The sequence below is a fragment of the Martes martes genome (genome assembly GCF_963455335.1).
Source record: "Martes martes genome assembly, chromosome: 15".
Classification (NCBI taxonomy): domain Eukaryota; kingdom Metazoa; phylum Chordata; class Mammalia; order Carnivora; family Mustelidae; genus Martes; species Martes martes.
The window spans coordinates 53,795,316-53,815,775 of NC_137903.1; the positions used below are offsets into that span (position 1 = coordinate 53,795,316).

Below are 20,460 nucleotides of genomic sequence, written 5' to 3' on the forward strand. Positions count from 1 at the left end.
GTATGAAAGGCATAGAATGTCATTGGCCCCGGAGAGGAAAGTTTTTCCAGAATTGGCTGCCAGGGGATTTGGGGAGGGGGCAAGTTCCTTTTTCTTCTGCCTCTGGTAAGTGGGCTTGGAGAGGAGAGAGGGATAGTAATCCCAATCGAATACTCTTCACCCTCACTGCCCTTATCGGAAAGCTTGTAACAGTGCACTGGGTTCTCACGGTGACGGAGAATACAGACGTCCAGAATACTTAGAAGAAAGGCACAAATCCTCCCAACTCTTTTTCACTATTGCCTGCCAGTTGTCTGTGTCTCTTTTCTTCCTCTTTTTCTCCCCCAAAACATCACCATGCAAAATGTGTGAGAAAAATCCAATCCAGTAATAATGATTCTAATAATCACAATTAACGTTTATAGAGCAGTTCCTCTCCCTAAGCACTGTGCTAAGCCCTTGCAACGTATTGTTTCATTTAATCCTCAAAATAAACCCACGCCATAGGTATCGTTATTCCATTTTGCAGATACAGAAAGTGGGATACAGAAGGGGAGTTGGAGGAGCTTGGAGAGGAAAGTTGGTGTCAGGAGCCAGAGCTCTTTGTCATTACACCAACGGCATCTCAGAAAAGGAATGAAATTAAACTGGGAGGCTGACAATATGTTAAATGTATCATTAGTTTCTGTGTTATCCTATGCCAGCGATTTTGAATTTCTCTGTGCTTTCAGAGTGTGTGATTAGAAACTTGGATAATCAAGACTATCTAATAAAACACTTACTTTTTATAAGCAGACTAGCAAAGTTTCCCTGCTTCTGTGGGAAAGCACCAAACCCCACGAGAGCTAGAAGGGGAACACTTCTGTCTCCATGTTTTGCTGGGTTTTCTTACCCAGCTCCTCTCCTCTCATCTGGGACCACACTCCTCTCCGGGCAGCTCAGTGTTTTCAGTCACCTTTTCTGGTTGGTTGGGGGTGTTTTGTTTTTTGTTTTGTTTTGTTTTGTTTGCCTTTCTGCCTTGTCTTCCTTTACTTTGCTCATGCTTAAATCCATAGTGTGAACCTGAATGTACTTTGCCCACCGAAAAGTGTCTCAGCAAGAGGTTGCCTTCCTCGAGGGGGTGTGTGTGTGTGTGTGTGTTTTAAAGGAACCCCGGAAACCTAGAATGGGCCTGACCTTAGAAATGTACTTTTTATCTCTTTCGATATCTCCTTGGACTCTTATTAATTGGAATGTGAATTGACCTCAGTGAGGAAACCGATTTTAGAGGAGAATTGTAGGCAGTGGCTGAACTCCTGATTCTGCTTTTGCCCTCCTTTGGGAGCTCATCACAACACGCTGGCCATGCACGCGGATGTCATGACTGCATCCCTTTCTTGTGTCTTAACGCTCAGCCATCCCTCAGGTGAGGGGACCTTTGCCGACATAGTCAGGAACCTAAGCCACAGGTGCTCGGTAATGTCAAATCTGTTGCCCTGTCGAAGTTCTTGACTTCCTGGCCCAAATATCCAGTCCTCTGTTGCTGGACCCTGAACAAGAAGACAGATTCACCCAGCATGAAGGCCGTTGTTGGTGCCTGATTTCAAAGCTGATGGCAAAATCGAGAACTGACCCAGGTAGTAACTATTCCAAATGGGCATGGCTTGCTTTGATTAGATTCCCTTTTTCTTTTTAGTATGCTTTCAAGGGTTCCTTCTGTATGTTGGCACTGCACCCAAAATTCCTAGTTTTCCCGTGGAACATTTGGGTGGAGACCCCAGGGTTTCACTTTTCATGACTTCTAAAAAATCACACCCACGAGTGTGAGGGGGAACTCAGTCGAATCAGGGCGATGTGGGGGCTCACGTGCCTTTGTTTGACTCCTTGTAGACAGCATCGTCCACGGGAACGAGGAAGCCTTATATCGCAACTCTCACAACAGCCTGGACTTGAACTATTTAAACGGCACCGTCACCAACGGCAGCGTGTGTAGTGCGCACAGCATCAACTCCCTCAGCTGCTCGCAGACGTTCGTCCAGGCCTCTCCCGTGTCCTCCAACCTCAGTATCCCGGGGAGCGACATCATGCGGGCGGACTACATCCCGAGCCACCGGCACAGCGCCATCATCGTGCCGTCTTACCGGCCGACCCCCGATTACGAGACAGTCATGCGACAGTTGAAGAGGGGGGTCCTGCACGCGGACAGCCAGAGCCAGTCTCTGCGAAACCTCAACATCATCAACACGCATGCCTACAACCAGCCAGAGGATCTGGTGTACAGCCAGCCCGAGATGCGGGAGCGGCACCCCTACACCGTCCCCTACGGGCCACAGGGCGGCTACGGTAACAAGCTCGTGAGTCCGTCCGACCCGATGAACCCGAAGAACTGCACGGTGCCGAGCAAGCCGGGGGCCAGCGCCATCTCCCACACGGTGAGCACGCCCGAGCTGGCCAACACGCAGCTCCAGGGCGCGCAGAGCTACAGCGCGGCCCACATGCTCAAAAACTATCTCTTCAGGCCGCCACCCCCCTACCCGCGGCCGCGCCCCGCCACCAGCACCCCGGACCTCGCCAGCCACCGCCACAAGTACGTCAGCGGCAGCAGCCCCGACCTGGTGACCCGCAAAGTGCAGCTCTCGGTGAAGACCTTCCAAGAGGACAGCTCCCCGGTGGTGCACCAGTCTCTGCAGGAGGTGAGCGAGCCCCTCACGGCCACCAAGCACCACGGCCCCGTGAATAAGCGCCACAGCCTGGAGGTGATGAGCAGCATGGTGCGGGGCATGGAAGCCATGACCTTGAAGTCCCTCAACATCCCCATGGCTCGCCGGAACACCCTCCGGGAGCAGGGGCCCCCCGAGGAGGTGCCCGGGGGCCACGAGGCTCACCAGCTTCCCCATTACCACCACAAGAAGACTTTCTCCGACGCCACCATGCTGATCCACAGCAGTGAGAGCGAGGACGAGGAGGACGAGGAGGTCCCGGGCTCGGTGCCGCAGATCCCCGTGCTCCGGGAGAAGATGGGGTACAGTGCCCAGCTACAGGCAGCCTTGGCCCGGATCCCAAACAAACCCCCACCTGAGTACCCTGGCCCAAGGAAGAGCGTCAGCAATGGGGCACTGAGGCAAGACCAGGTCAGCCTGCCTCCTGCCGTGGCCAGGGCCAGGGTCCTGAGACACGGGCCGGCCAAGGCCGTCAGCGTCTCCCGAGCCGACCCGCTGGCCGCGGCCGGGCCTTCCCTCGGTCCGTCCATCTCTGAGCCCGACCTGACGAGCGTGAAGGAGCGGGTCAAAAAGGAGCCTGTGAAGGAGAGACCCGTGTCCGAGATGTTCTCGCTGGAAGACAGCATTATAGAGAGAGAGATGGCCCTCAGGGTAAGTGTCCTGCTGTCCCAGAGCGGGGTCTGCGTCCCCTGCAGTGTCCTCTGCCCCTCTGCCGTGACTCTGAGCACGGAAGCACCCGGGCGCTGGGTGAAGGTGCAGGGCCCCCCCTGGGGAGTTGGCGGATCAGTGAGCATTTCAGCAGGCTCTGTTTTCTTTCACAGAACTTTGCGTTTCACCCTTTCGGCTCCATCTTCCGTTTCCCTCGGGGCCCCTGACTGGTGTACTTGGCACCACGCGCCATAGACTTAGGATGCTGCGTGCACGCTGGTTGTCGGGCCGGGGTCCGGGCCGGTGTCGTGCCCTGTGTTCAGGGTCAGACATCCTGTTGTGTGAGCTGCTCGGAGCTCTCCTTCCTGCATCTCCTGTTGGTTCTTTCAGGGGAAAGCTTGTTTGGAGGAGGGAGCGACCCCCCTTCTGAGCGCAGCTCTGTGTGGTGATCTCTGCACCAGGACGGCTCACCGGTGTTGACCGCACCGGGACGTGTCCAGCCTTCCTTTCAGATTTTCTTTCAACAGATGTTTAACACCAACCAAGAACAGGACAGTAAAGTCACGAATTCACCAGTGAGCTTCAGTTCCCCGTTGAGCTCATTCTGTCAGAACGCACACGTGTGCGTGTGAAAACACGCGTGCATCTACACACACTTAGAACATTTGAAGATGCCTGATATTAGACATGAGTCACTGTCTTTCAGGATGTGTGCCAGCTGGAGGGCCGGGTATGGTCCGAGCAAGAGTGTGTAGGTAACAGGTGCACACACAGACCGACAAAGCGAATTATGTCCTAATGAGAAAATTGCTAGATTATAGTTGCGACTTTAAAATTTTATTTATTTATTTTATTTGAGAGCGAGAGAGTGAGCGGGGGGAGGGGCAGAGAGAGAGGCACAGATTCTCAGGCGGACTTCAAGTCAAGTGCAAAGCCTGACCCAGGGCTCGATCCCATGACCCTGAGATCATGACTTGAGCTGAAACCAAGAGTCAGACATTTTGCTGACTGAGCCCCCACCCCTCCAAGGTATCCCTGTAGTTGCTACTTAAAAAAAAAAAATTCAGATTACTGTTGCTGCTTGTTCTGGAAATTTTCACTCCCTTAAAATATGAAAAATCACGTCATTACAACGAATGAGACCATTCTTGACTTCTCCTCTGCAGGTACCACATCTCTGCGCAAGGTAGCTGGCACGTGGGAACCCCAGGCCAGCTGCCAAGTTAAATTTGCTTCGAGGGGGCTTCTTAGACTCCCTTCCTTTTACAAGTCTCCCTGCGCCCCAGTGGGTAATCAAGCTGAAGAGAACAGCTAAGGGCCAGAGTTTTAAGGAAGCCACATTTTGGGGTTCAGGAATCTAATCTGCAGCAACTTCATTACTTTAGACAAAGTTTCAGAACATTCCCGGCAGCCCGGATTTGGCCCCAAGTAGAGTCGCACTAAGAATTTGGTACAGGCATAACTTTTTCCACTTTTTGCAAACCTAGAGGAAAATTGTGAAAGATGTGCTTTTGCCTCTGGCCAATAAAACCATTTGGCTGGGGGATGGAATGAAACACGGGGGTGGCGCCCTGGGGAGAGCTTTCCCAGCTTGGAAAAAGTCATGCTTTGGTGGAGATGGATTTTCAGCGTGTTTTGGCCCCAGAGGCTCCTTTACCACAACTCAAGAACCTGTCAGTCGGAGCATTCGGCTCTGCTGTTTCCCCTGCTGATTTGAGGTTTATTGATACCTTCACGGTCCCCTAAACTCATGGTGGTCATCTTCATCCTCTCCTCCTGTTAATCTGTGTTCAACAAAACCCTGGATCCAAACCCATTGCCCTGACTCCCTACATAGAGCTTCTTGTGCTGTCACAGAGGAGGAAGGGAGTTTCCACCATTTTTCCCATGGGCTCACCCACCCCATCCATATGGATAATAGTGAGTAACTGATTTCATCCCTTAATTGTGGCGCAGGAACATCGGTATCTCGTCCCTATTTCATTTCTCATTGATTTTTTTTTTCCAGATTATATATACTCAGGAGCTCAGGGACCGCTGCCCTTGACTGATGTCTTGACCTTAGAGAAGGACTAGGAGGTCCTTCAGTGAGCCACTGTGCCAGCGAGATGGTGACAGTGCCAGTGGCCCTGAAGGGTGGGGTGGTTCTCAATCTGCTCTTTTTGATGAAGAAACTTCCAACCCCCCCCCATGCCCTTCCCACATCTCAGACTCTTCTGCCTATCCCCCCCCCCCCAACCATGCGCAGCTGGTGCCTGGCTTGTTAGGAATGGCTAAGAAGGCTAAGAAGGCCTCTCTAGGATAAGAAAACGGTGAGAAAATTTAACCAAAGGGGAACTGGGCGGCAGGGGTGGGGTCAGGGGTCGCAGGTATGGTGGGAATGTCCCCTGTGGCAACTCTCCATAATTTGGGAGCCACTTGTCTGTTTGATGGATGATTCAGGCCTGCTGTTGTGGTAGCTCCTCCTTCCGGCTGCTACTGCTGCCTTGAGGACTTTTCACTGTCTAGTTCCTGAGCCCCAAGTCGGGTGCCAGGAAGAGAAAAAGCCAAATCAGATTTCTGAGTTCCTTTTTTTAAAATCTCTGGTAACAAATGTATAGGGTAAGTGAGAAGGAACTAAGAAAAATCGTTTATCACTGGGTTTCGGTTTTCACTAGGTAACTAGGAATCCTTTTCCAAGAAAGACAAGATAGTTACTTTTTGCCTTGGGCCTTGTTAGTGTCCCCTTACGGTGCAGATGGAGGGAAGCAGAAGGACTGTTTGGAGGACCGTAGGGACTTTTTTTTCCCCAAAATGATTGCTTTTCTCAGAATTTCACAGAGGAAGTGAAATGTTCCCAATTAAAAGAGATAACAGGAAAATTATTTCTCACAAACACTAATAAGCAAGCAAACAAACAAAAGCCCCAAAATTGAAATCCAGACTCTTTAACCTCTTCCTGGGATTGAGAAGCCGGGGCCATTCTTTCGGCCGAAGGTGAACCTCGGCACTTTTCTCACACAGTTAGTCTCCCACTGAGATGTTCCTTTAGTTTGTCTGCTGGGCTGGTCCTGACGGTGGATGAAGCCTCGCGTTGGTGGCCATCCCTCAGAAAGGCCAGAGCTCCATTCTGACTCTGGGTGACATTGAGAGGCTGACTGTGTGGGGTTGGAATGCCCGCCCGTCCCCCCACACTTGGGATAATCTGCTAACTCCTTGTCCTCTGCCAGCACCATGGGTCCATCGCCACCAACCTCTCAGGGGAGTAAATTTATAAATAATAAACTCAGGGGGAAAAAAAAGTACCTTAAGCCTTGAAGGGAAACCAGGGGTAAGATGACCCCTTCCCGAGTGGCATCCAGAGGGATCTATAGAGTGGTTTCACTTCTGTCAGGAGCAAAATCTTAAGTGCTGTTTAACTCCTCTGCTCATAGGCTTTAGGAAGTCCCACTGTTCTTCTGTCTTCGAAGACAGAATTATTTTGGAGAAATGCTCTCACTGGCTTGCCTGAGTAAAACGGGTGCCTTTTCTACCTCAGTCCGTTTAGGGGGCACTAGGGAGCGTAGCCTTAGACGTAACAGCCAGTACCTTGACTGATCCCGTTTCAGAATGTTGGTGCAGGTGAGGGTGGAGAGGAAATCAGAATGCCACCAACAAGACCTCCAACCCTCTCCCGGAGTGGGCTGCTCAGCCCCCAAATCCATATCCTCCCATAGCTGCGTCCCATTCAGTAATGTCCCACCGTGACCATCGGGAGCCATGGGGCCCATTCCTTGGGGCCTCACGGATGCAGCAGGAAGGGTAATGCCTCATGGATCACGTTGGACGACCGGAGACTTTGGCGTTGGCAAGTCTTCTCACCGGCATCTCCCTTGTACTGCGGACGGTCCCATGGACCAGAGCTCCACTATAGGATTGACTCTCTCCATCTCCGCTCCTCAGAGTGGACACTTGGGAAGGTTTTTCTTTATGGTTTGTGAATCTGCATTTCTTAACAATGCAGCAAACCATAAACATTTAATCACTTTTTAATCATTTAATCTGTATAAAAGGTCCATCACTGTGACTGGATTGGCTGTTTCTCCCTCGCCCTGTCTTCCTTCAGCCCTTACCTTCTAGAAGCATCTTGCTAGTACACAGTTTTGCTTTTTTTTTCTTCTTCTTCTTTTTCTTTCTGAGTGAGCCCCGTGGCAGGAGGGTATTTCCAGGGCGTCTTTGCTCTTACTTATTTGTTAGTTCATTCACTCATCCATTTTTAGATAAAAGCTCGGGAGTCCCAGAGGACCTGGCTTCCGCAGACACAGTGGGGAGAATGGGAAGGCCGTGTTTGAATCTGCCCCACTAATGGTGATTGTCTGCATTCCTTGGCTGGGGAGTTACAGATTTGGGGAGATTAAAACACATTCCAGCATTCTGCCCATATAATAAACAATGAGAACATGCCTTTTCTTGCCGCAAGAATCTAGAGAAGCAAAAGATGGCCAGTCTGGAGGCACAGAAGCGGCCGCTCATGTTGGCAGCACTGAATGGACTCTCCGTTGCCCGGGTCTCGGGGCGGGAAGACAGTCGAGCCGATGCCACCCGAGTTCCCATGGACGAGAGGGTAAGCAGTGGGCTTGTCAAGTGCGTGATTCATTCTCTGTGATCTTGGGGTTCCAGAGCTCGCTCCTTGCCCAAACATGCCAGCCCTGAGGTTTGTTTGATGAGTTAATTCCCAGTTTGAGATTAGCAAGACCCGGTGTGTGCGTTGTATTAAACTGATGCTTTCCAGCATCTCAAGTTTCTTCATCGAGTCGATGCAGTGATGCCTACCTAACGGGACCTGCCCCTAGCAAGCCGCATGGCTTTGGTCCAGTCACTCCATTTCTTTGGGCCTGTTTTGTTGGTTTTTTTTTTTTTTGTTTGTTTTTTTTGCAAAACAAGGAAGTTCAGCCGTTGCTGTAGCTCTCAGCCTCTATGAATTTTGTGAACCAGTACCCTTTCTTAGGGAGTGATTGTCTTACCCGGATATTCATAGAATTCTTTCAATAGATCATCCCCAATTTGGCTGTAAAACGTGGCTGATTTATCATTGTTAGGATAATGCATTGTGAGAACTTTGGTTTTGAAAAGCAGGAAGAAGCTGCATGCTAGTGTTTTAGAGGTGAAGAGAGGTGTTCCTTTAGTTCCTGAAATTACTCTCCGGTTAAGAAACATGTGTAAATTTAATAGAGTGCTAGTAGCATTCCCGTTTCGGATTTCTGCCAGTGTACATGAAGTATTAGAAAGGCCCAGTGATGGGTATTAAGGAGGGCACGGATTGCATGGAGCACTGGGTGTTAGATGCAAGCAATGAGTCATGGGACACTCCATCAAACACTGAAACACTAACGCTGTACTTTGTGGTGACTAACATAACAACAACAACAAAAAAAAGGTTTAAAGGCAGAAGGGACTTTAGAGGAATCATTTAATCCAATGAATACCATGTGTTTGTAATGAGTAGTTTGGCCATGGGAAAAATAAAAGACAGGATCTCATCTTCAGAACTAGGGAACTATGGATCAGTATCGTCTTAAATTTATCAAAAACAAAAACAAAAAACAGAAAACCAAACAAAACACTGCTCTGGAAGTGGAGAAAAGGATGTTTGGGTAATTGAGAAGAACAGTCTTCTTATCCCTGGGACTTTAAACAGAGGTGTTAATAACAAAAACACGGGTTTTGAATTTGGGTTCTTGCCTGGCCTTACTGACCGCTTCTGTTTCAAGCGTGAGGGAGGAGGAGATTGGTTATTGAGACACTAGCACTACGGTGGATAAGGAGACCAGATAATCCAGCAGTCACTGTACCCCCGAAAGTACCGATTAGCACGATCACTGTAAAAGATTTCAAGGACTCTGACCGGTTGGAGGTTTTGAATAAGGTAATCCGGAGAGCTGAAGATTAATTTCTGTTGCAGTTCAGAACCCTGAAGAAAAAGCTAGAGGAGGGAATGGTGTTCACAGAATACGAGCAGATTCCCAAGAAGAAGGCGAACGGCACCTTCAGCACGGCCGCGCTGCCGGAGAACGCCGAGCGAAGCCGCATCCGCGAAGTGGTGCCCTACGAGGAGAACAGAGTGGAGCTGGTCCCGACCAAAGAGAATAACACGGGTTACATCAACGCCTCCCACATCAAGGTGAGGAGGGGAGGGGGGGGCTTGTGGAAGATTGCGGGGTTCCGGGGGGGCTTGTGGAAGATTGCGGGGTTCCAGGCAAAAAGGCAGGGAGGAAGAAAAAAAAAAAACACAAAACATCGGGTTCCGACTGAGCATCTTGGCTCGTCCCCAGCCCCCGAGGGAGTGTTTTTGAACTCCGTGCGGCTTAGTCAACCGGACGGGCATGTCCGTCACCAGGGAGAGAAGGGAGCCTCGCAGCCGCAGGAAGAACCTCGGGCCGGCGATTCCTGCGGTCCGCTCGCCGCTTCCTGCGGTCCGCTCGCCGCAGAGGAATTCGCTTTTTCCTCTCCGCGAGTTACGGCTCTCCCCAGCGCGCACGGGGAAGCTCAGGGTGTCCTCTTCGGGTCGTGATTCGCCCACGGTGGGGACTTTGGGGACTTTGGAAGTCGCAGGCGTTGTGTTTGTCTTGGCAGGGACGTTTTTAGGGGGTTTGGGAGCCGCGGAAACGGACCGGTTCTCCCCGGCGCTGTTACGGGGCGTGCGCTGTCCCGCCCAAGTCCCGGGGGTGCGCCGTGGTCCGAAGAGCGGACCCTGCAGCGCAGGCCGTGAAGGTGCCAGTGGGTGATGCGGGTCGTGCAAGGTTGGCCGCGTTCGTCAGCGCGGGAGTATCCTCCATTCTTTGTTAGTATCTCAGGTACTTCAGATCTTCACATCTTAGTATTTCACCAACTTTAAAAGTAGCGCCGCTTGACCCCAGCTAGAATTTAGAGTTCTAGATGCGTTGCCCTATGTTTCCTACATGGCTTACCTTCCTCAGTCTTCCAGTGACAGAACGTAGTTGCTTGGAATGTCACTGCAGGCTCTGACCTCCAAAGTGGGAGAACGTATTCATATACTAATAGTACAGCAGGATGTTTTTAAATCATACACAGTTCATGTTAATAGTCGTGTATGATCATAACCTCAGAAATCTGTTTCTGGCCTTGTTTGGAGTTATTTCCTTTCCTCATTGGACTTTCCAACTGTAGCTGAATTTTTGGTAGGTTCCTCTGAGTCTCTAAAATACAGCCATCACTATATTAAAAAAACTATATAAAAAATTTAAAAATAAATAAAATCCAGCCAGATGTCTGGTGCCTATGTCCGTTGCAATAGTTGTAGGACAGAATAGGAGAAGAACACTGTGGTTGCATGTAGGGGTTTTGTACACAGAGCATAGATAACCACGTGTATATTTTTAAGTACCAGAAAGTACTGTGCAAAAATACGAAGCGGTTACTCTTGTGGATCATACTGGGTATTTTAGTTTTAAGTTTTGAGAGTGAGAACTAAAACGATACAGAATGAACCCCAGGAAACTCTTGAGTAAACTGATGCTGCCAGTCAGCTTTCTGGGCTTAATTTAGATTAGGAAGTAATAGCCAAAGTAATGATTCAGACAAAGATACAAATCGCAGAAATGCTCCTTGGTAGAATATCTTTGGACTCTGACACAGCTATACCATGCTGTCTTCCTCTTTTGGCCAAATATCCTTCATCGTTTTCCATCTGCGCTCTGGAAAAGCTGTCAGTCTGCATCAGCTTCGCCCACCGGGTATTATTAACAGAAGCTTCCCTTTCCTCTGTATTCTCCAAGGCCTGCATTTCATCTTGTGGATCCGGGTTAGACATGGGTGCGTTTAATAGACCCGTAGAGCTTGTAAGAACTTGTCCTTGTGTTTTTCGAATAGAGCTGTAGATCTTGCCAATGTTTGCTCCCTGGGTTCCAAGCAGCTATTAACGTAGAGCCGAGATTGATTTGCTCCAGAGGTAGAATCATGACATCTGTGAAATCTACCTCAGTAGCATTGGTTGTTGTGTTTTTAATGCAGTTTCTAATGCCCTCCTGTCAATACTTGGAATTTGCTGATAGGCCCCAGGCAGCCGCATACTCTGGAAGTATTTATGGTTCCTATATGTTGGGTGCCAGAGAGGCTAATGTTTAAAATCACAATTCCACAGATAAATGAAACTCCTCGCCAGCCAGCCAATATATGAATGTTATCTCCCACCAGTACTTGGAAAATGGATTTTGCTTGCCAGCTTTGACCTAAACATGTCTTGTGTAATGAGACAATAACAGACATTGTTTTTGTTGGAATCCAGTTAGTATATAGTTTCATAAAATAAATGAGGGAAAAAAGTTTCAAACAATGATCACTTCGTGCTCCAAGAACTATCTAGAGATTTGCACTGGTGGACGTCTAAGGAGGCCCGATTTTACACAGGAATGGAAAGGAACACAGGAAGAATGCCGCCAAAGGGCACGATTTCACCCTGACAGCATGACCTTTAACACCTCGGGCACAATTTACTCCTGATTCTCTGCCACTAATACTTATAGCTGCAGAATTAGTCTCCCAAGGTCACCCTGAGCTGCATGGGGTAATACTTCTATTATCCAAAATCATCTCATGACTCTGAAGTTCGTTTGGATACGGTGGTACTGCATGAGCGAGGAGTCAACAATTTGATAGCATGCATGGTTGCTAGAGGTGCGTTCGTAACACCTGTACGTGACATACGGAGTCTCGGGAATAGTGGAGGGTGACGGCACAGTTCATAGCAGGCCTTCAGTACAAAGACCTCCCTTCCATAGGGATGATATTCCACGGTACACTTTTTTTTTTAATTGTGCAAAAGGATGGTGGAGAGTACTGTGCCTCAAACTGGGGGACACAGTATAATAGTGGGGATGTGAGATCAATTTTGTGATCAGGACCACTTTGAGGTTGTGTGTGTGTGTGTGTGTGTGTGTGTTTTAAATGAAACAGACTAGACTAGAGAGGAGGAAAGAATAGAAATAATCAGTACATTGTGCGTACTAAGCACAAGTATTACTTCTGTAACAAATTCTGTTAGGTTATACACACCCATAGAGTCATGCAATTTGTGTGTGTGTGTGTGTGTGTGTGTGTGTGTGTAACACTCACTGGTTTGTATATAATTACTATAAATTACAGACCAAAAAAAAAAGTGTTTTAATAGGCTTGAGTGACAAAATGTATTTTCATGTAAGAATGTCTTACCAGACTTTTTGATAATATCACTAGCCCATTTGGCCTAAAATATTATCCATGGTTTTCAGGTAGAGACAGACGGACCCATGGTCAGCAGGTAATGCTGTTCTGGATTTGGGGTTCATTTACCCTTGCTTTCCTTGGTTTCCAGGTGGTGGTTGGTGGGGCAGAATGGCACTACATAGCCACTCAGGGGCCCCTGCCACACACGTGTCATGACTTCTGGCAGATGGTGTGGGAGCAGGGAGCGAACGTGATTGCCATGGTCACTGCGGAAGAGGTAAGGGCACTGGGGGTACAGCCATCTGTCCCCGGGGGTGGTTGGGGGGGGTGGGAGATCGGCTCTGCATCTGGTGACCTCGCTGTCTCATCCTGCTTCCTCAACCACCATTTCTCTGCAAATGTTTTTTCTCTCTGGCACGCATTTCTTTTCTCTCCTCCCACATAGATTTGTTTTATTTCCCAAAGATAATTTATTGTCGTATCCCATTTTCATCCAGCTTATTAGCGCTTTTCCTTAGACTGCCATAAACTAGAATCAATCAAACAAACAAATAAGAACCGAACTTCAGTTCAGCCAGCTCACTTTTGTGTGCCAAACAGAGCGATCATCGCTCCCCTGGAATTTGAGGGCGAACTTGGGGCTGCTGTGGGTAGATCGGCCCATATTCCCAACCTCGGGCATGGCCAATCCCACACACTTTTGTGCTTAGCAGCTGAAAAGAGACCAGAATCTGTTGTTCCTGTAGAGGTCTCTCTCTTCTTTGGGGAGAGGAAAAAAAAAATCGTTTCCTTTCTTTGCCAAGTCAAACGTAGTTTTTCTGTTGTAACTAGAGAACTCTGCATGGTGTTCTAAAAACTGGTGCGCGCCGCTGGTCAACCGAGCAGTTTGCTTGGACTTTGCTGCCTTTAAGGGAAGAAGTTTTATATTTCTTCTGTTGTCACGTTCTCAGTTTTTTTTATTTTAACCACTTTCTTTTCTTCCTTTCGTGAAATTTTAACTTCCGTTTTGAAGTCATTTAGGGGACCAGCTAGCTTCATCTTTCACCAGTATCTATGGTAAGGAATACCCGCTTCCTGGTGCCTGGGTGGCTCAGTTGGTTAAGCAACTTCCTTCAGCTCAGGTCATGATCCTGGAGTTTCGGGATCAAGTCCCAAATCGGGCTCCCTGCTTGGCCGGGAGTCTGCTTCTCCCTCTGACCTCTTCCCTCTCATGCTCTCTCTCTTTCTCTCTCTCTCTCAAATAAGTAAAACCTTAAAAAAAAAAAATGGAAAAGGAATACCCCTTTCCTACAAATTTTTAAAGGGTGGGGAGCAGCGAACTGAAAACAAAACTCACATTTCGTTCATGGACTGTTCTAAGTAGTTGCTTTCCAGAACCACCCCTTAAGAAGGTAGCGGTGAAAGTCAGTTCAAGCCCCTTAAAACCTGTAGTACTTCTCTCAGCTGACTTGAGACCTTCCCACGAAGAGTAAATTCTCTGTAAAATGTGTAGAATCGTTTTTTTGTCTTATGAAATCGCACTACCAGAAGGGATTCATTCAACTCCAAACAGTGTGTCATCTGTGCTGACCGGGGGCCTGGCAGCCGACTAGATAGGTGTGATTCCTGTCCCCAGGGAGCTCCCGTCTTGGTGGGAGGGACCAGACAAAATGAACAAATAAAGGAAGCTCAGGGGGGTCCCGGCCACAAAGGAAGCAGAACGGAGGATGGCATCGAGAGTGGTCTGCACGGTCAGACGTGCGGCCGTGGGCCCTGCAGGGAGGTTGCTGTTGAGCTGAAACCTGGGTGTCCGGAAGGGGCTGGCCTGACAGGCGTGAAGCCTGGTGGTCTGTGTGGCAGCCAGAGGCTTACAGTCTCTTGGAATTTGTCATCCGCTTGGACACTCAGGAGTGACAGAAGTTAAGGGAGGCTTTACTGACCTCCCTTGGTCAGTAAAAGAGGCAGGTGTCCTTCAAACGTAAGACTCCGTTCGAGCAGATGAATTGGGACAGGAGCCTTTGTAGCCCCCCACGGGTGTAAGCAGGGGGCCATCAGGGCTCCTCGGAAAAGCAGCCCCGGCGCCCACGCTCAGTGCCCCAGCGCTGCCTGCTGCTTAGCCCTCCTCTGCCTCCTCCCGCTTCCTGCTTGGGGTTTCCTTTTAGGTCACCATCTGATCCACTCCCCACTACAGTGACTTAACCGTGCAAACCTCAGAAACAGAGATCCCATGTTGTTCCTGCCCTTGGCCCTCTCCACTGGCTCTTCTCCCTCACGTTCAACTGCAGCACAGTTGTCCGCCTTCTGAATATCTCTCTGCTGTAACTACCGCTGCGAAGGTCTTGGTATCAGTGCCTGGGATCTCCCCTGTGATGGAGACTGCCCGGTGCCCTGCGTTAGTGACCTAGAAGCTGCTCGCGTTTCCTCTGTCCTCAGAGTTTAAGAAGGCGGGGTTAAGAGCTTCCCCTGACTGTATTTCTGGTTTTGCTTTTGTGTCTCATTCAGGAAGGTGGACGAACCAAGAGCCACCGATACTGGCCCAAACTGGGTTCCAAGCACAGCTCGGCCACCTATGGCAAGTTCAAGGTCACCACAAAGTTCCGAACAGATTCCGGTTGCTATGCAACCACAGGCTTGAAGGTCAAGCACCTTTTGTCTGGGCAGGAAAGGACGGTGTGGCATTTGCAGTATACGGACTGGCCGGATCACGGCTGCCCAGAGGACGTCCAAGGATTTTTATGTAAGTTTTTTCTTCCCAGTCAGTATTTTACCAACTGCATCCATGGTCTGATAGTTGGAAGCGAAATGGAAAGAGATGTTTTCTCTTAAGTGGCAAACGTATTATATCATTGAAGTGTACGTCCCTCCATATGTATGAAAGAGAAGAATAATACATGTCATCTGTCACAGTCCCCTTACCTTTTACCCAAATAAGCTGAAACTGTGGCAAACTAGTTCATTCCATCTTGATGTAGGCTTTTAGGTACTCAGTAATAAACCTGACAGATGTCACATGTCTGAGCCTTGAAAATATTATGCTAAGTAGCAGAAACCAGACACAAGAGGACAGACATTGTATGATTCCATTTTAATGAAGTATCCAGAATAGAAAACTTCACAGAGGTAGAAAGGGTAGATGTTACCAGGGACCAGGGGAAAGGGGAAATAGGGAATAGGAAGTTATTGTTTGAAACAAAATTTCTGTTTGGGGCAATGAAAACGTTCTAGGAATGGGTCCCGGTGGTAGTTATGCAACCCTGTGAAAACACTTATTTTTAATTTTTCATGGGGGTTTGCATTTCATAAGCCCTGCATTTCCCTTCCTTACAACAAAAATCTCAATGAGTACTTTCCGGTTACCCTCTGATTAAGACACTGGGAATTATTGAAATCGAATTGTTGTTTTTGAAACTATCATTTTGTAATTTTTCAATATATTTTCGATAGTATGGTTTTCTTAGAAGCTCGTTGACCTAAAATATATGCGGTATTTTATTTGAAAAGCTGAGTGTGTCCCCACTGCATTTCAGGCTGTGGATCAGGTTCTTAGAATCAGGGAACCATTTCTGTTTGGAAGGCACTGGCAGTCTCATGAGAAAGGCAGGCCAGTGAGGACAGTCCGGGGGTGAGATCTGACACTGGTGATGGCTACAGTGCTCCCCCTTCCTTTTCCGAAGTCTTACTTAACTGTCCTGCACTTGTGGGGACACCCCATTCCTTGCTCACCCAGTGAGGCCTCGGGCTCTTGGCAGATTTATTACCTGTGTGTTGTTGACTTTCCTGCGGACAGAAGACGAGTATAGGAACACCATCTGGATGTTGCGTAACGTCAAACCCTTGATTTTATTTTGATACTCACTTAGAACCTGCGGTATGCACAGAGGAGAATGGAGAGGGAGAACAGGTCTTCAAGAACCTAAAAAGAACATTTCACAAGTTCCAGCGGGAAACTTCTGATGCATACCTGTTCCCTGCTGCGAGTACTTGCTTTCCCACTGGGGCAGTGATGGTGGGACTTGAGGGGGTGTCACTGAGAGAGAACGGAAGGGGGATGGGAATCAAAGGACCGAGAGCAAGATCTAGAGAGGTCAACTGAGGTCAACTGACCTCAACTGAGGTTATCTACAGTTATCTGTAGCTCAAAACATTCATAAGGAGGCCAGGGACCTTTGTAGAACTTTCTTTCCTCCTAACAGTGCTCTTTTTTTTTTTTTCCTGGTAAGCCCTTGCTTACCAAGCCTTTGACTTATCAGAATTATCTCCAAGATGCAGAAAAAAAGGAAACAATAAAAGTAGATCAGTTTGATGACTGGCAAACAGCTCTGACAGACGTTTGAGTCTATAATGTGATGAAAATTATAGTCCGATTTTTTCAATCCAAACCAAGGAAGGCCCATCTAAATTACTGAAAAACAGAGAAAAAATTTTTTTCAAAGATTTCTTTATTATTTTAGAGAGAGTGGGGGGGGTGGGAAGGGGCAGAGGGAAGGACAGAGGGAAGGACAGAGGGAGAGAGAATCTCAAGCAGGCTCCCTACTGAGCACAGAGCCCGATGCGGGGCTCAATCTCAGGACCCTGAGATCATGACCTGAGCCAAAACCAAGAGTCAGACACGTAACAGACTGAGCCACCTAGGCACTGCCATAGAGAATATTTTTAAACAATGTAAATTTGTTGACACTTCTAAGAAACTCAGTGTGCTGGGGGACCAAGGAGCGGGGTCTTCGAAATCTTGGCTCTTCCGGGTTTTTAGGAGTTTTAAAAAGATTCTTGCCTGTGTTTAAATTCAACTCCCTGGAGACAGGGGCTCAGGGCACTGGCTTCCAGCCTGGAGAAGTCTTCGCTGAGTTCTAGCTTAAGGAACTTAATTCACGTGGCTGCTAGAGAGAGCATCCGTTTTAATCCTATTTCTCTGTGTTTTATGAAATTCCATGTAGTGGTAGCATCTGCTTTATGGACCAGTATTCCTTTCTCTTCTCTTCTTAAACCTAGCACGAGAGGAAGACCTCTCCTGTGTGCGGGAACATTGCCTTTTCTGTCCGAGAGTGCACAGCCACTGAATTTCTCAGCCCTCTCACAGAGAAACTGAGAATTCCATGCACCGTGTTTAGCTCATGTTGGTCCCTCGTAGTAACTGCTATGTCTGGGCATCTTTCCCTCTATTCTGTTTTGTCCGAGCTCATTGTACGTCACTGGTGGTGGTGATGATGGTAGTCGTTGACTTTGGTAAACTACTTCCGATGACTTTGTAATTGCATTAATGTCATAAAGGCAAGTAGGAGTTCGTAGTAATTGGATGTAAACAGACGCTTCTAAGTCACTAGGCGGGTTTGGGCTCCCTTTTTGTTCTCTCCAACACTTTGAGCACTTCCCCAGTCTTGTCTACAACGCTTCATGGGGATGAGATTTTCTGAGTATCGAGAACATTTCGGTCAGTTTGTCCCCCGAGCTAGCTACTATAGAATCTCTATTTCTAATGGACTTCTTCCATTTCTTGGACTGTTTGAGGATTACGTTTTATAGAATTTTCCTTTTTTTCATGCCCATGAACAGGAAAAGTTATTAAGGCTTGTACGGCTGTAATTTGTCACTCGTGCCCAACTGGAATAGGGAACAGACCCCGCCGCAGCCCTGCCGAGCCAGGCAGATGTCAGGAGGGACATGGAGGTGACAGGACCCGTGTACACACACACACACACACACACACACACACACACACACACACACGTTGCCTCCAGAGGGGGGAGGGCTCCTCTTCAGCTACTGACATAACCCGGTGGAATCGGAGCTGTAAAGCAGGACCCCCTGCCTCCCCCCCATCTATTTTTACATCTAAAAATGAAGTCAAGCCTCAGTTGACATTCAGTCATTCCGTGAGGGGAAGGAGGAAGGGGCAGATGGACGCTCTTCCCACCAGAAATTGGCTCTGACAGGCGGGCGTTTCAAGGGGACCTCGCTGGTGTTCTGATCCCAGTCTGTTAATAGTAGGAATTGCTGTAAGTAATGTCGAGAATCATCTGCTTGGGGGACTTTGGGATTTGCAGAGGGGAAAACAGAATTTAATTTTTAAAAAAGAACTATTTAATTTAAAGAACAAATTCTCCCGTGGACTAATTGACTCCCAGCTGGTCCTTTCTGGATCCAGGACTGTACTGCGGGTACCAGCCAAATAATTAGTGTCTTGTAAGAACTGTAAATTATTGTCACTTGAAAAAAAAAAAAAAGAAAAAACGGAAAATATTCACCTTCCTTCTTTTTATCCCCTTCCCCCCTTTCTGGTGTGCGAAGCCAGGTAGGACTTTGGTGACGGGATCTGTATTTTGTCTTGCAGCCTACCTGGAGGAGATCCAGTCGGTCCGTCGCCACACCAACAGCATGCTGGAAGGCCCCAGGAGCCTGCACCCCCCAATCGTGGTCCACTGCAGCGCCGGAGTGGGGCGGACCGGCGTGGTCATTCTTTCTGAGCTGATGATCTACTGCCTGGAGCATAACGAAGTGAGTCATTGGAGGCTTTCCTGAATACGCCACCTTGGGGACAAATGTACTCCGCCCCCAGACCTTCCCCGGGGCCCTTTGCGTTTCCAGGACTTCATTTTCCGTCTTGTGACAAGACTTTTCCAGATCCACGATTCCTAGCTGGCCTCTGACATTTACAGCCTTTCTTATCTTCCGCCTTTCCCTGGCTCCGCCGTAGACTCGAAGATAACACAGAAGAAAGAGATGAAAGTGTGAGATAGGAAACATTGAGAAAGCCTGGTGTGCTTGGTGTCGGCTTACAGAAGGCTGTGTGGTGTTTTGCAGCCGGTCTGGTTCTATCGTGGGTCACCTTCCACGGTGGGTTCTCTGGTCACAGGTCATCTAGCTGCGACTTGCATTTCCGGGGTGTGCTTCAGCCGAAATCCTCTGCAAAAAAATGTATTTACTGGATGACCGGGAGGTTGTGGGCCCTCTAGACAGGCCCTGGGGTAGCACACGGACATGGTCTGCCCCTGCAACGGTGCATGCCTAGCTCTCCTCCCCACAGAGGTGGGCTGTGCTGAGCTGGTGCCCACGCGGTGTGTGGCCACTCCTGCAGCTCGAGGCCACGGAGTGGTGCGGAGGGGCTTCTGATTTCACGGAGGTGAGATCAGATCAAATCCGAGGCTTAAGAACCATTCTTCCGCTTTCTGTTCACATGGGTCTTGGGGGGTTTTAAATGGCTTTCACTTCTTTTGTTAATGCTCTTCGTTGGGGTCTTCAGAGCAGCCGTGTAGAGGAGCTGGGCACCTGCCCTGCTTTACAGACGAAGCTCAGGTCCAGAAACAATTTAGGGACTTCTCCAGTGCTAAGGTGAGAATGAGGTCTTCTAGTTCCTGGTCCCCAGTTCTTTTCCTGTCTTCACTCTGCCGGCAGATGCCAAGTGCTATTGGTTCTTGTTCTATTCCCAAATTATACAGGGGAACCTGGCTGGCTCAGTCGGGTAAGCATCTGCTTTGGCTCACGTCGTGGTTCCAGGGCTCTGGGATCGAGCCCTATATCGGGCTCCTTGCTCAGCGGCGAGCCTGCTTCTTCCTCTCCTCCCCACTCATGCTCTCTTTCACTCTCTCACAAAAAAATAAATGAAATATTTAAAAAATAATAGTAAATTATATAGCTTGGAGAATCCAAGGAAACTTTTGAGGTGGTTCCTTAGTTGTTAAATTAGGGAATGTGACAATACAGGTTCTGTGAAAGAACTGATATAATATATGGATTTGCTCAGGAGTATCAGTCGTTTGAAAATCAGATTAAATATTGCCCCACGAAATTTGTTATACTGAAACTTCCAGAAAAATGATAAATATGCAAGTTCAAACATGTTCAAAGGATTTTTAAACTCTGCCTATATAAAGTTCATTTTGGAAATTTTGAACCCATATGTATTTATGTGCTGCTGAAAAGTAGAATCCGTGGGGCGTGTGGGTGGCTCAGTCAGTTGGGTGTCCCGACTCTTGGTTTT

The 20,460-nt window shown here is 48.4% G+C and overlaps 1 protein-coding gene across 1 annotated transcript in view; it reads left to right on the forward strand.

The window, feature by feature from the left end:
* Nucleotides 1–20,460, forward strand: part of PTPN14 (protein tyrosine phosphatase non-receptor type 14) — a 100,864-nt gene that overhangs the window by 75,691 nt on the left and 4,713 nt on the right. The window contains exons 12-17 of the mRNA XM_080823821.1: nt 1,849–3,329; nt 7,765–7,908; nt 9,247–9,465; nt 12,655–12,783; nt 14,988–15,222; nt 18,814–18,977. Of these exons, the coding sequence (XP_080679947.1) occupies nt 1,849–3,329; nt 7,765–7,908; nt 9,247–9,465; nt 12,655–12,783; nt 14,988–15,222; nt 18,814–18,977 (2,372 nt within the window). The remainder of the gene's footprint in view (nt 1–1,848; nt 3,330–7,764; nt 7,909–9,246; nt 9,466–12,654; nt 12,784–14,987; nt 15,223–18,813; nt 18,978–20,460) is intronic.